General features: G+C 43.5%; 1 protein-coding gene across 1 annotated transcript in view; it reads left to right on the forward strand.

The window, feature by feature from the left end:
• Positions 1-3,592: 3,592 nt before the first annotated feature.
• FREM2 (FRAS1 related extracellular matrix 2) overlaps positions 3,593-15,387 on the forward strand; it is a gene marked incomplete at both ends in the record, with an annotated part of 121,607 nt that continues 109,812 nt past the window's right edge. The window contains 2 exons of the mRNA XM_084283665.1: positions 3,593-8,735; positions 14,623-14,712. Coding sequence (XP_084139791.1) covers positions 3,593-8,735; positions 14,623-14,712 — 5,233 coding nt within the window. The remainder of the gene's footprint in view (positions 8,736-14,622; positions 14,713-15,387) is intronic.

Genomic DNA, 15,387 nt, shown 5'->3' on the forward strand with positions numbered 1-15,387 from the left:
ACAACAGGTTCAAGACAATGCCATATTTACAAAATGTGATAGTAAAGAAGAAATGTCAGAAGGAGGAGAGAAGACTCTTGAGTCAAAAATCTGACTCAGATACCTGGCAGAAAAAGGATGAGTGAACATCAGGGCTTAGCAATACTCTTGCACATATCCAGGCAGAGGACTATACCCAACGATATACTAAGCAGCCACATACATCATAATTTATTATTGAAATAAGAAAAGAAGAAGGAGTATGGAAGCAACCAAAAGGCTGTGGTTAAGTACAGCTATACATAAGGAACTGAGGTGTTCCCTCATCTAGGTGATATAACATTTTCAGTTTTTCACTTTGTTATAGCAGACTATTTATATAGCATTGATTGGTCTCAGGTCTTTGTACACCAAATCACCTGCCCAGCTGTGGATGATGATTTTTTTTTCTGTGCCACAGTAGGTACTGTAAGCTCCTTTATACCTAGCTTTTACTAATGAAGCAAGTAAGCATGAGTTCATGCAGCTTCTCAGAGAAGAGAAACAAGACAGGAGTACAAGGAGTGGCCTTTCAGAGTTTAATTGTAATGCTAAAATTACTTATAACCATAACTATGTGCCTAAATGCTCCTATAAATCTCATTTGCTGTTTCTATCCTCTTCCCTCACTCTCCCAATTTCCTTGGCTACATAGTTTATATACAGTGTTTGAGAGATAATAAATCTTTTTGTACTTGTAGGTTATGAAACACTGATGCTATCTACTTGGAAACAGTTTTAAAAAAAAAAAAAAAAAAAAAAAAAAAAACATTTGGATGTTAAATTTAGTCCCATTTAGTCCCCTTTTTCCAGAATTGTCACCAACATTTTTTTGAATTATTTATTTTAAGAGCATCTCTAGAATTAATTCTATAACAAAGAACCAAACCCTCATGAAAGTACTTTAATAATGAAAATCAGACTTGGCCACAGTTAAGATGTTAAGATTGTATCATATCAACAGAGGGCAGGCTTTGATAACGATAAATTTTATGTAGACAGTGAACACTGTTTCTCTTACATGGGAACACAGGAGTTGTCAGTTTCAATAAGTATAAATTTATGATTCAGTGTCAAAACCAGAAGCCAGTTGCCTTCAGGAAGGGTTGCATTTAAAATAGGAATTGATTTGCATTTGTTTTATAGAAAGCATATATCTTGTATAATAGAGTACTCACTGATTTATCTTGCTGAAATTCTACAGGTAATTTATATAAAAAGAAATGTCCATGACTAGATTTCTGTAAGCACACTTTATGATTAATATTCTGTTAAAATAACAGGTCTTCTTTGTCTTAAAGCTTTCTGTTTCTGTGTACACTCAGAAAGACAGCATAGTTGTGCAGTAGAGCTGCAAGCATTCTGAAAGGGTATGCTGACTCTTTTTTTTCCCAGGCCAAATACCAGTCACTGTATTCACCAGAAATATATTTTAAAAGATTGATGGTCTTGTTATTGGACCTAATTCTGATTTGTTACACCGACTTCAGTGACAACTGGTAGGAAACCACTTTGGATTTACAGCTGCATAATTAGATCAGAATTTAGCCAAGATTAATTTCTTCCAAGTATGATCTGAACACAAGTGTTGGCACAAGACAACCAGTTAGCAAGCCAAGGACAATCCCTTCAAAATTCTTATCAACTCCCTGATTCAGAGCACTTTTCATTTCATGTTGTGATTTGAATAATAATATTAATAATAATAATAATAATAACAATAAAAACGTATCTAGCACTTTTTAGTTGGACTGCGAAGCAAGAGCTCTTTGATTTGTTTGACAAGACAGCTACCACTAAAAATAAAGACAACTTCTGCTTTTGGTACTCAGAGATTTACTTGTTGATGATGGAGTTAATAGAGATCAAAGAACTTGAACCTGTATCCACCGAAATTCTGGTAGTGTACAGTAAAGTAGAGCACAGCAAAGTAGAGAAAAGCAGAATAGAATTGAAAACCTGCAAAGTGCACTTCTCATCACATGTTTTTTTCTTCTGATAGGACAAATAAAAAAGCAGGACACTAATTTCTTGCCCTTTTCACTTTCTAATTCAATACATACACACACATGCACGTATATACACATACACATAGAGTTTCAAAGTCTGCAAAAGGAAGCTTATTTTGAAAAGAAAGAAAGTCTTTCTCCCTTGAAATCAATAAATAAGATTCCTACTGGATATTGGTTCTGGATAATATAATGTTATCATAGATAACTTAATGTTAACATTTTAACCCTCTTTGGCAGGGGAGTTGGAGAAAATGATCTCTTGTGGTCCCTTCTAACCCCTACAATTCTGTGATTCTGTGACAGTCTAAATTTGTCATGAAATAAAGATAGTACACACTCCTTTAAAAAGTTAACATATTCTTGTTGTTGAAAACAGACACTTCTTTAAATCACACCAGTCCTCTCAAGTCACTGTGCTGTTTTGTTTGTGTACGTGTGTGCTTGTTTGTTTTAAAACAGACCACCCAGACTTGATCTGGGCAATTCCAATCTCTCCATCCCGAGCACTGTCATCTATGACAAGGACAGAACATGGCTGTGAAATTACGAAAGATCTTTGATCCTGAGACCCATTTTTTTTCTATTGAATTATATTAATTTGAGGCTTGGAAAGGAGACATTAACCTGCTGAAATCCAGGTTCATCCTAAGAGTAGGGAATGGAGTTACTGTTGCTTAAAGTTACTGGCTAACAAATTACTATTTTCTGCAGCAGCATCCCAAGCAGTCCATGCTTCAGTATAGGCTTGTTGAACAAATTAGCTTTCTGCATGTATGTCAAAATATAGAAATATCTCACAAATTGCCGTAATTCCAGTGTTGCAGGACAGATTTCCACTGCTATCTCCTTGCCCCAAACCAAGCTGAATTACCTGCTGGAATCGACATTTAGATGTAGATGTGACCGACCCTGCCTACATCTGAATTTCTAAATTCAGGTTTTCAGTGAGAGAAGATGAATAATAAAAACTCGTAGCCTGCCATCAGGAATTTGAGAAGGCAGAAACTTCTTCGAGCTCAGCCCCTTTTTAATACGCTTTTAACAGCAGACACAAGAGGGCAGAAATACTTGTATTCCCCCCTTTGCAGCGCCCAGTCGCCTCGGAGGAGTGACAGCGGGGGCGAACCGAGGCGCTGCGCCCCGGGGACATTGAGCCGGGGCGTAGCTGAGGCGAAGAAAGGCCGGGGTCGCCCCGAATTTCCTCGGGCACCTTCTTCAGATCCCGTCCCCCTTTCCCTTGGCTCTGGGGCGGCGCTCACCTGAGGGGAGGGGGAGGGAAACCCCGCCGCCTACTCAAGGGTTTTTTGGGGAGGGGGGGGGGGGCTGTCCCCGCCGCGGCTTGCGAGATTGGCACCCATTCCTGCCCAATCGCGACAGCCCGCCTCGCCCCCCGCGGGTGCCTATTGGCTGTCCCGAGGCAGGGGGCGGGGGCCGAGGCGGCTGGCGGGGGTCCCCCGCGGAGCGGGGCGCGCCGGGCTCAGAGCGCGGTGCGGAGCTGAGCGGGGCGCATCGAGGAGGCTGCTGCTGGGGGGTGCCGCCGCCTCCCTCCGCCGGCAGGGACCATGCGGGCTCTGTCCGGCTTGCTGCTGCTGCTTCTGCTGCTGCTGCTGCTGGTCGGCTGCGCCTGGCTCGGGGCTGCGGAGCCACCGCCAGGCAGCGCCGCGGTCCCCTCGCCCTGGGTGTCGGAGCCGTCCCCCGGCGTGGTGGTGGTGGCCAACCGCGGTCTGCGGGTGCCCCTGGGGCGCTCCGCCTGGCTGGACCCCACCCGCGACCTGGTGCTGCGGGTGCAGCCGGGCGACCGCTGCCACCTGGCCGTGCTGGACGAGGACCCGCTGTGGCAGCGCCCCGGCCGGCTGAGCCCCCGGCGCTTCCCCTGCGACTTCGGTCCCCGCGAGGTGCGGTACTCCCACCTGGGCGGCCGCAGCCCCGCCAGGGACCGGGTCCGCCTGCAGCTGCGCTACGACTCGCCCAGCAGCGCCCTGGTGCTGCCCCTGGTGCTGGAGGTGGAGGTGCTCTTCACCCAGCTGGAGATCGTCACCCGCAACCTGCCCCTGGTCGTCGAGCGCCTCCGAGGCACCAGCAACCCGCTGGACGCCCGCAGCTTGGAGTTCACCTTCGAGCCGGGGCGGCAGCGCTGCAGGGTGGGCTTGTTGCCGTCGTTGACCGGGCTGCCCCGCTACGGAGAGATCCTCAACTACCCCTCGGCCTTGGTGGCCGGCGGGGAGGCGGTGGATGGTGGCCCGCTGCCCGCCTCGATGTGGGACTGCGAGGAGTTCCTGCGCCTGGGGCTGCGCTACCGGCACACGGCAGCCGGCAGCTCGCCCAACCGCGACCTGGTGCCGCTGGTGGCTGAGCTGTGGGAGGCAACGGGTGGTGGGGCGCCGCTGAAGCGCGAGTACTTCCAGGTGCTGGTGCGGATCCGGGCGGGGACAGAGAACGTGGCTCCCAAACCCAGCTTCTTGGCTATGCTCATGATGGAGGTGGACCAGTTTGTCCTCACCGCCCTCACGCCTGACATGCTGGCGGCTGAGGATGCCGAGTCACCCCCGGACCTGTTGCTCTTCAACATCACCTCGCCCTTTGGTCCCGGCCAAGGGCACATGGTCAGCACAGATGACCGGAGCTTGCCTGTCTCCTCCTTCAGCCAGCGCGACGTGAGGGAGCTGCGCATCGCCTACCAGCCACCCGTGGAGGACTCGGATCGGGAGCGTCTCTTTGAGCTCGAGCTGGAGGTGTTGGACCCCGAGGGTGCTGCCTCAGAGCCCTTCGCCTTCGTGATTGTGGTGAAGCCCATGAACACCCTAGCGCCGGTGGTGACCCGCAACACTGGCCTTGTGCTCTATGAGGGGCAGTCACGGCCTCTCTCAGGCCCTGGTCCCAGCCCCAACCTGGTGATCAGTGATGAGGATGACCTTGAGCACGTGCGGGTGAGTGTCGTGGCAGGGCTGAGGCATGGCCACCTCACTCTGCTGGAGGACACCCCGGCATCTGCTGCTCCTCGCAAACACTTCACGGTGGCTGAGCTGGCAGCAGGCCGGGTCATTTACCAGCATGACGGCAGTGAGTCTCCACTCAGTGACAACCTGGTGCTGCGGCTGGAAGATGGTGGCTCCCGCCACCGTGTTGAGTTCCTTTTCCCCATTACCCTGGTGCCCATTGATGACCAGCCACCCCTGCTCAATGCTAACACAGGGCTGGCAATAGCTGAGGGTGAAACAGTGCCCATTACCACCCGTGCTCTTAGTGCTACTGACATTGACTCGCAGGATGCCATCCTGCTCTTCACAGTGGAGGCTGGCCCCACTGCTGGCCAGCTCCTCCTCCGTCAAGCACAGCCACCTCCTGGCTGGGAAGAGGAGGAAGAAGATGAGGGCTTTTCTTGGAGGAGGGTGTCGGGTGTAGCGGGGAGCTCCGTAATCTATGAAAAGCCAGTGAGAGAGTGGCTGCAGCAGGACATTGTGGAAGGGCGTCTCTACTACCACCACTTTGGGCCTCATAGACCTGGCCCTGGGGTTGTGTTGGACCAGTTTGTCTTTAGGGTCCAAGATGACAATGACCCACCCAACCGCTCTGGGCCACAGACATTTGTGATCCGGGTGCATCCTGTGGACAGATTAGCCCCAGAGCTGCACAGCGGCAGCAGCCTGCACTTAATAGTTGCAGAACAGCAGGTGACCCCCTTGCGGAGGAAGCACTTGTGTTACACAGACCAAGATTCAGGAGACCGTGAGCTCCGCTACACAGTAACCCAGCCCCCCACTGACACCGACACTAACCACCCTCCAGATGAGCACGGAGCCCGCCTTGGATCCCTTGTGCTAACTGAGGATCACTCCGTGGAGGTTACCCACTTCACCCAAGCCCAGATCAATCATCACAAGATCTCCTACCGTCCCCCACAGGAAGAATTGGGGGTGGCTCCTCATTTGATTCAGTTTCAGTATCAGGTGGAAGATGCAGCTGGCAATGCAGCCGAAGGAACTTTCACCATCTACCTGCAGCCTGTGGATAACCAGCCTCCTGAAATCACTAACACTGGCTTTACTTTGCCTGAGGGAGGCAGCCATGTCCTTAGCCCAACTGAGCTGGATGCCAGTGATACAGACACTGAGCTAGCTCATCTCCGATTTATCCTGACCCAGGCCCCTCAGTATGGCCAGCTGCAGCTTTCTGGGTACAGTTTGATCCTGGGAGGTGCCTTTGGCTTGGAGGATATCAGGCAAGGGAGGGTGGTGTATGTACACAGCGGAGCTGAGACCAACAGCGATATGTGTAGGCTCGATGTGAGTGATGGGGTTCATGTTGTGCCCATCATGTTAAAAATGAATGTGCATCCAGTTGATGATGAGGTTCCTACCCTACGGTTGCCCCCAGGCACTGTTGGATCCTACCTGGATGTGCTGGAGAATGGTGCTGCTGAAATCACTGCTAATGTGATTCAGGGCACTGATGAGGATACAGATGACTTAATGTTGACCTTCATTGTAGAGGATCCTCCTCAACATGGGAACATCCTTGTCCAAGGGGTGCCTGCAGAGAGATTTTCCCAAAGGGATCTGCTAGATGGTGCTGTGGTGTATGCTCATACTGGGGGTGAAATAGGCCTTCTGCCCAAAGAAGATACCTTCAACCTTACATTGTCTGACCTGTCTGAGGAGTGGAGCATCAGGGGCAATGTTGTTCAAGGAGTTTCAGTCTTAGTGACCATTCTCCCTGTTGACAATCAAGCCCCAGAGATTTTTGTGGGGGAGCAGTTCAGAGTAGTGGAAGGTGACAAACGCGTCATTACTTCTGCTCACCTAAGGGCTGAAGATGTAGATACTCCTACTGATGATATACTTTGCACCATTGTTGCTCAGCCCACATCTGGGTATGTAGAGAACATCTCTCCAGCCCCAGGATCTGAAAAATCCAGAGCAGGTATAGCTATAAGTGCTTTTACGTTAAAAGACCTCCGTCAAGGGCATATTTTTTATGTCCAAAGTATACATAAGGGTGTAGAGCCTGTTGAAGATAGATTTGCTTTCCGCTGTTCTGATGGCATTAGCTTTTCCCAAAGGCATATCTTCCCCATTGTCATTATGCCAATTAATGATGAAGAGCCTGAAATCTTCATGCGAGAGTTTGTTGTGATGGAGGGTATGAGCCTGGTTATTGATACCCCTATCCTCAATGCAGTTGATGGGGATGTCCCTGCTGATGAGTTAACATTCACGATCACCAGGCTTCCCAGGCATGGCCACATCGTGAACCAACTGGCCAATGGAACTGTCCTAGTTGAGAGCTTCACCTTGGATCAAATAACAGAGAGCTCCAACATACTCTACGAACACGATGACTCTGAGACGAAGGAGGACAGTTTTGAGGTGAAACTCACAGATGGTAAACATACTGTAGTGAAAACAGTATTCATCATGGTTGTTCCTGTAGATGATGAGACACCTAGAATGGCCATCAATGATGGCTTGGAGATTGAAATAGGGGAAACTAGAACTATCCATAACAGAATATTGAAGGCTACTGACCTAGACTCTGAAGACAGAACCTTGACATATATTATAAGGTATGGACCAGGACAAGGCCTCTTACAGAGACTAAAACCTTCAGGTGGAGTTGAAAATATCACCCTGGGGATGAACTTCACCCAAGATGAAGTGGATAGAAACTTAATCCGATATATGCACTTTGGCCGAGAAGGTGTTCGTGATCTTATCAAATTTGATGTGACAGATGGAATAAATCCTCTCATTGATCGCTACTTTTATGTGACAATAGGTAGTATTGACATTGTCTTCCCAGATGTAATTAGCAAAGGAGTTTCTCTGAAGGAAGGAGGAAAGGTAACCCTTACGACCGATTTGCTTAGCACCAGTGACTTGAATAGTCCTGATGAGAACTTAGTTTTCACTATTACCAGAGCACCTGTTCGTGGTCATCTTGAATGCACAGATCAGCCTGGGGTGCCCATCTCCACTTTTACTCAGCTCCTATTAGCAGGCAATAAAATCTATTACATTCACACTTCAGAAGATGAGGTGAAAATGGACAGCTTTGAGTTTGAAGTCACTGATGGGTACAACCCTGTATTTCGTACTTTCAGAATTTCTATCACTGATGTGGATAATAAGAAACCTGTTGTCACGATCCATAACCTGGTGGTGAATGAAAATGAATACAAACTGATAACTCCATTTGAACTGACTGTAGAAGACAGAGATACACCTGATGCGCTGCTAAAATTTATCATCACTCAAATACCGGTTCACGGTCAGATCATGTTCAATAATTCCAAACCAGTCACCACCTTCACTAAACAAGATCTAAATGAAAATCTAATCAGTTACAGACATGATGGCACAGAATCAGTTGAGGACAGCTTCTCTTTCACTGTTACAGATGGCACTCACACTGATTTCTATGTCTTCCCCAACACTGTATTTGAAACCAGGAAACCTCAGACCATGAAAATTCGGATAATGGCTGTGGACAACAGTGTACCTCAAATCGTAATTAACAAAGGTGCTCAAACTCTCCGAACTCTGGCCACGGGCCATGTAGGGTTTCTGATTACCAACAAGGTGCTCAAAGTGGAAGACAGGGACAGTTTACATGCTACTCTCAAGATCAGGATCACAGAGGGTCCGCGCCATGGATTCCTGATTCACCTGGGGAAAGGCAACCATAGCATCAGCCAATTCAGCCAAGGTATTACAATACTCCACGTGTTCTTTAGTTCACTGGAAACATGATTTTTCTTGTTAAACTCTGTAATAATTGATGGGAGAATCTTTCTGACAGCAAGTTTATTTATAGTGTCTTAATTATTTTTTAGTTCTGCTTATTTATTGTGTCTGTGATACCTTTAAACAGGAAATCGGGTTTACTGGGTAAGCAATGAATAGAGGAGCATCTTTGCTGTGGAGAGCTTACAGTCCAAATAACCTGGAATAAATCTACTTATATTGAGGAGACTTATTCAGTGATATAAATTTGGAAAACAGAGTTGGTTCCAGATCTTTAGAGGCCGAGTGCCTTCTTTGAGAGTTTTATTTAGAAAATGCTATGGGAGTGGCCAAGCTATTATTAACTAATGGTCATGCCATGCCATGACTAGGGTATCAGTTGCTATAAAGCCTGAGTGCACTTAACTGTAGAAGTAAAATCATTTCCAGACATGGAGAGATAATATGAGTGTATTTGTTGCTTTAATTACACAGACCTTAACCACAAAGTGTTTGTGGCAAAGTAAAAGGTAATGTAAATGTTTTAAAATTATGTCAGTGGTACTTACTTTTTACAAAGAACTAAAATACTGGGTGGTATAAATAGGATGAAAACCACATGTGCCATATGTACTGAAATAAAGCCTTAACACAAGGCTATGAAGTAACTTTAATTGAAAGGGGAGCATTAACTATTCTCTGAAGAATTTTCCATGTTACTTTGTAATGAGTTAATAACTTGTTAATTAAAAACAAAATGAGTTTTTTGGAGCCTCCTGCAGCTGTGGAGTGTGCAGACACCCTAACTGCATGCAGAATCAGACTTAAAGTGGCTCAGACAGGCTGGGCTGTGTAGGTGGTAAGGGCAGAGATGAACCCTTGATGTATTTGCCAGTATTTAATTTTACAGAGCCCGTACCGGTGTGTATCCCAGGTTACAGTCTTGGCTTTAAGTGATGTTCTTTTCAGATATACCGAACCTTGCAACAGGCCTGATAAACTTTTGAATGGCTGGTATGCCCTGAGTTTTGCTGTGTTAGTATAAAAAAAACAAAAACAAAAACAAAAAAAAAAAACAGGGTGGGTGGGGGCAGGAGGTAATGAGGGAACAAACATGTCTAAGCTTTGGAAACCAATGCAGCTCCTTAAATAGAAGGCTTTGTTAGTGAATGACAAACAGTATTAAGAGCATCATTGTCAGAGTAAGTGAGAGACAGAAGAGAAAGAAAGTGAACACATAAACATATTATCAGTTTTTTGACCGGTTTTCTCTTACCGTGGAGAATGTGGAATTACTGAATGGGTGTTCCCTGAAAGCAGTCCACTGCATAGCACATTTTTTTGGGGGGGGGGCAGTGAGTGATTGAGAGATAGGGTGCCCAAGCTGAGTGAGAAGCCTGCAACCTTAAGGAAAACTGTTTTTAGAGCTGATAAGAGTCCCCAGACAGTGTTAAGATTCCACAGGTTCCCTGACAGTACTAGCACAAGATCTTCTAATTTGTGTTGAGTTGAAGAGTCTTTTTGAGAAATACGTCTTTAATAATTTTCTATTTTGACTCTTATAAGCAAGTAATACCTGAGCATTTGTATGGGGTTTCTGTGGTATTCTCTCTTTTCTACTTTCTAAATGCTTTCTATAAAGGTTTGTATTTTGTGAAGCAAATTTGTTGAAATGTCTTATGAATGCAGGGCCAAGCACTTGACAGTCTGGAAAGGCTGCATGAAAGTCAGAAAGCATCAAACTCACACAGGGGTAATACATCTGCTGAAGACAAGGAAAGAGAAGTTACTAGAAGTAACAAAATAACCTGGGAATGAAAGTCACAGATGAAAGAGCACTGTCTTTTGCTTTCCTTTTTCCTCGGATGCCCTCTTCTCTGTAGCTGTTTTGGGTATGGGAGAGGTCGTGAGTGGCAAGGAGACAAAAATTCTTGGCTGGACCTAGAAGGCTGCACTTTTGAGAAGTAATGTGAGATGCTGAGGTCTTTCATTGACCAAGCTCCATCCACAAAACTCACTGTGTAACACACTGTTGTCCCTCACCTTGTAGCCCTCTGTAATTAGTGTGCAAAGCACTGTCAAATCTGGAATAGTGAATTTATGCATATTTCATACTTATGCTGTATATAGACAAATAATAACCTACCATTCAGGGAAAGAGTAAATAAAAGTAAATAAGTTCTGTCATACCCATAATGAACCTTCCATAAGTGCAGATTTTGCAGCCATCCATGCACCTAGTTTTGGCTTTGAGATGCTCCCGTACTGACCATTAAATCTGATGTTACTTTATGGTTCTTGATCTTTCCCCTTTTTAGTGATCCCATTTTGCCATGTGGAGGGATCTTTTTCAAACTGCTGAATAGTTCCACATTCATTACTTGTGGATCCTGATGGGCCTTGTAAAACATATTTACAATCTTCCAGTATATGTTGAAAGGGGTCTCTGGAAGTCATTTGGTCCAACCCCTACTAAAACCTGTGCCAATTTTGGAGTCAGATCAGTCTGTTAGGGTCATATGCAGTTGAGTTTTGAGAGATACTTAATAGTGTGCCAAGTTTATCCTAATGCTCTGCCACCACCTCACCGTCCCATCCCTTGGTTTGGGGTCTATCTTTGTGGAACATGCAGACCAACCAATTTGAATGAGATTAACACTGATGAAACAAGATGCCTTGTGCAAGCAGCTTCAGCAGTGCGGTTTATCGGATTGCTTGTAACTGAAGGAGGGGGCAGAGGGATTATTTGGCAAACAGCTTTTTGATTTACCCTTGAGATTGTGTTTCAGTGTCTGCCCACAATACTTGAAGTGCTAGAGAGGAAATTAGCCTAGCATTGCAAGGTGAGTTAAAAGCCCCCAGTCAAAATGTAGTTGTGCAGAATGTGGTATGTCCAGATTTGTTCCCTGTTGTGTATATTGTTCAGGAACAATCAGTGTGGGGCTTTCTAATTAGTATACATCAAATATGTCTGTCAGAAGTCCAGTAGGTAATCTTTAGCTCATGAGTCTCATTGAGTTAAATGAGATTGCTCAAAAGGGGTATTAGTGCATGGAGGAATTAACTATTTGATAAAAGGTTTCCAAATTCTGCAAATAGTTGCTGCTTTTTATTCTTTTATATTTAATTGTTAAAATAATCTGAATTAGAGAGGCAAGTGATAGTCACAAAATAAAATACTCCTAAAATACATTAAGCAGTTCCTAAGTTTATTCAAATTCTATCTATTACTTAAAATTAAACCTGAAAGCAAAAATTTTATTTCATTATTATTTCTTTGTGCTTTATATTTACAATTTGGTGATAGTAAATGAAGAGAAAGCTCAAAGACAAACACTTGGCATGTGGTAATTTCTATTTTCTAGTGTCTAGGACAAAAATACATACAATTGGAATATTGTGTATGCATAATCACACAGCATTCATCTCTGCAAGTCAGGGCTGGAATCTGTTCATGGCAGATACTCATTAAGATTAGATAATTTGTTTAAAAGTGGGAAAAAATCTGTTAAGAAACTGCCAAGTCTTTCACATTTACAGAAGTTCAGTGGTATATAACAAGTTGTTAGCTGATGCTTGGATAACGTTTTGAATGCACAAACTATGATCCCGAGTGCTGTTTTGGAAGACCCTGGTCCCACGTGGGTAGGTTTGTGAATAAGGGCCAGGCCACATCCCACAGCCCTCCAGGTGTGCTGAGGAGCCAGGAAGACAGGAAAAGGATAGAGGAGAGTAAAAATCTGCCTTGGTAATAATAGAACTTAGTTGATGTCTCAGCACTCCATGTGGCTTCCTGAAGCCAAAGGTACCTACATGGCTGCTACAGCTGAGTACACAGCACCTTGCAAGCAATGGTTTTACTCAGCATTCATCCCTGATAATGCATTTTATCTTCCTTTTCAGGTAAATGTTTTCAGAAAGATGAGTTAGTTATGTTGTGAAGTACATTTGTTTCTTAAAGATTATATGTTAACACATGTAGCCTTTAATAACTGTGTCAGTTTTGCAGACTTTTAAATGGAATGGCAATTCCCTGATCTAGTGCAGATATTTTTATTTTTTCTAAGAGAAAGCTGCTGGATTTCTAGTGAGGGGAGAATTCCAATATCATTTGAATGTTTAGGAGGCAAAGCAGTTGCACGGTAATGAATTATACTTACAATCAGGTCCGCTTTAATATAGTTAACATAACTTAATCAGCTGTGGAAGAAAAGTATAAAATTACTCAACTGACTTTAGATGTGTACTTAATGAACAGAAAGCCAGTCATTCCTTTGCAATTCTTTCCACAAAAAAAGAGATTTTTTGATGACAAGTGGCTTTTTTGATGAGATGGTCCTGCAAACATTGGCTCAAGTGCTTATCTTTATATATGTTGGAACCATTGATTTTGATAAGGTTACCCGCATGGGCAGAGCTAAGTACCTGTGTAAGTGTTTGCAGGATGAAAGATTTATTTGCTGCACTGGCATAAGAAGGTATTTGTTTGCATCCTCTTTACAGCCCTGTGAATTTTTGATCTTTAACTTTCCTTCAAACATTTATAGAAGAGATTCTTTAGTGACATATCCCTGCTGATATGGTTCTTAACTTGTTTGCCTTAGAAGATGTCTGGCTGCTTTTGGAACTGAGGACGTTGAGGAGCTCTAATAAAAGTGCTTTTGGCTTGTTTTTACCAACACACTTGGGAATGGAACTTGGATGGTACTTGAGGCCTACTTTAATGCTATTAATTTCTAAGACTTTCTCTTAAAAATGAATGAAATAGAAATTACTCCATGCTGTGGTGTAGCCTTCGACTTGGATTTTTACCAACAAGTGACAAAAATTAGTTTGTATATATTGCATATTTCTTGTCTCTACTTAAGGAGACCAGAAAACATTACATTAATAAATGTTCATTTACCTGTTGCACACTTTTTGGAATTGATTATTCACAATTATGCATTTGATTTTTTTAATTATTTTTTTTTGTTGTTACTGAAGTCTTGTCTGTCTACTTAAGTTGCATGTCTTTGGTTTCTTAAAACAGCCAATTGCTGTGTTTAAGCACTATTTATGACAGCAAGTTCGTAGAGCATATCATTTGAAAACAGGCGGATAGGAAGAAGAGGGCATTTTGGGGGGTCAAAAGAGATTAAGATCTCTGTACTGCAGAATGTGTAGGAATATCTTATCCTAGAGATAGGCCACATGCCAGAACTAATCTAGTTCTGGAAACAGGAGTGGATTATGTGAACTACTTTCTTACATCTTGGAATGGAGGGTAGAACTCAGCATAGAAAATAACCTGGGTTTTGTTGCTTCTTCAGCCCCAGGTTTCCCATGACCTGTGATGTGTTATTTAGAGTAGAACACTTTGTATCTCCTTTCAAACACCTGTATGGTTGATATCTGAATTTGAAGCCAGTGCTTGAAGATCTTCCCTAATTATCAGACATGGCTGAAACAGGAACAAAACCTAGTGTATTTTCTCCATTAGAGCAGGCTACGGTACTTCTCAGGATGAAGAACAGTGACAGAATCAATATCTTGGTAGAGATGCACCTCTCTTTAAGAAAATGCACCACAAAAAAATATGAAATAATTCTGACTGTTTAGCCTATATTCTTATATTTCCTTTTGGTTCTGTTTGTACATACATCTTAAATGAAAGAGAGGACTGGGAAAAGGAAAGTAAAAGGAGATGAAATGATTGATATCTGTTAAAACTTCACCTCTGTTAATACTGAAATTCCTGAGCCCTAGTGGAGAGCCTTGATCTCTTTCTGATGAAGCTAAACTATTCAATACATGTCATGTTTTTCTACAAAAAAAAGTTTCCAATCTTCAGCATTTAAAATAAAATGTATTTTTCTGACTCTTTACAGCCGATATTGATGATATGAAGATATGCTACGTTCTACGAGTGGGTGACAATGCCACCAGTGACATTTTTCACTTCATGGTTGAAGACGGTGGTGAGTACTCTAAGATGTGTTTCTGCTGTTCACAAAATAGAAGGAGTTTAAGTATACTTTAGAAGCTTAAGAACATTGAATTTCACTGAAGGAAGTCTATGTTGTCTCCTGGAATTTTTATTATTATTTTTTTAACTTTCCCATATTGTGGACTACTGATGGTGACTACAAAGAGAGGGTTAGAAGAAGTGGTAATTGCATCTAATGAAAAAACAATCAAGCTATTGAGGAGAGTGAAATTCTTGAAGTCTACTCAGATATCTGAGCTTTCTGTAGTTTTACATTTGTGTTCCCTGTCCAGGCTCTTTATGCATAAATTGTGATAAACCTTTTATCTTGAGAGACTACAGATTTTGGGTTATTTTTATGATTGCCTACCTCTTTAAAGGTTCTAATTACAAGACCACCATTCCTCTATTCATATGGGCAGATTGATGTACATTTTGCTTTCAAGATTTTGAGTTCAAGTTCTGCCTCAACTTCCTTAGCATAATAGAATCCTTAGTGTCTTGTCACCAATCTTCATCAGGTGATGAATTTTAATGAATAATGATACCTTGCAAGGTTTTGGAAGATGCAAAAAGAAAGAATGAAAACAACTGGAGAAAACTGGCACACGCTCACTTAAGGAAACAAACATTTAAGGTTCTTTTTTGGGTTTTAAAGAACAAAGAA

This window comes from Netta rufina (genome assembly GCF_964035555.1).
Source record: "Netta rufina genome assembly, chromosome: 1".
Lineage (NCBI taxonomy): Eukaryota > Metazoa > Chordata > Aves > Anseriformes > Anatidae > Netta > Netta rufina.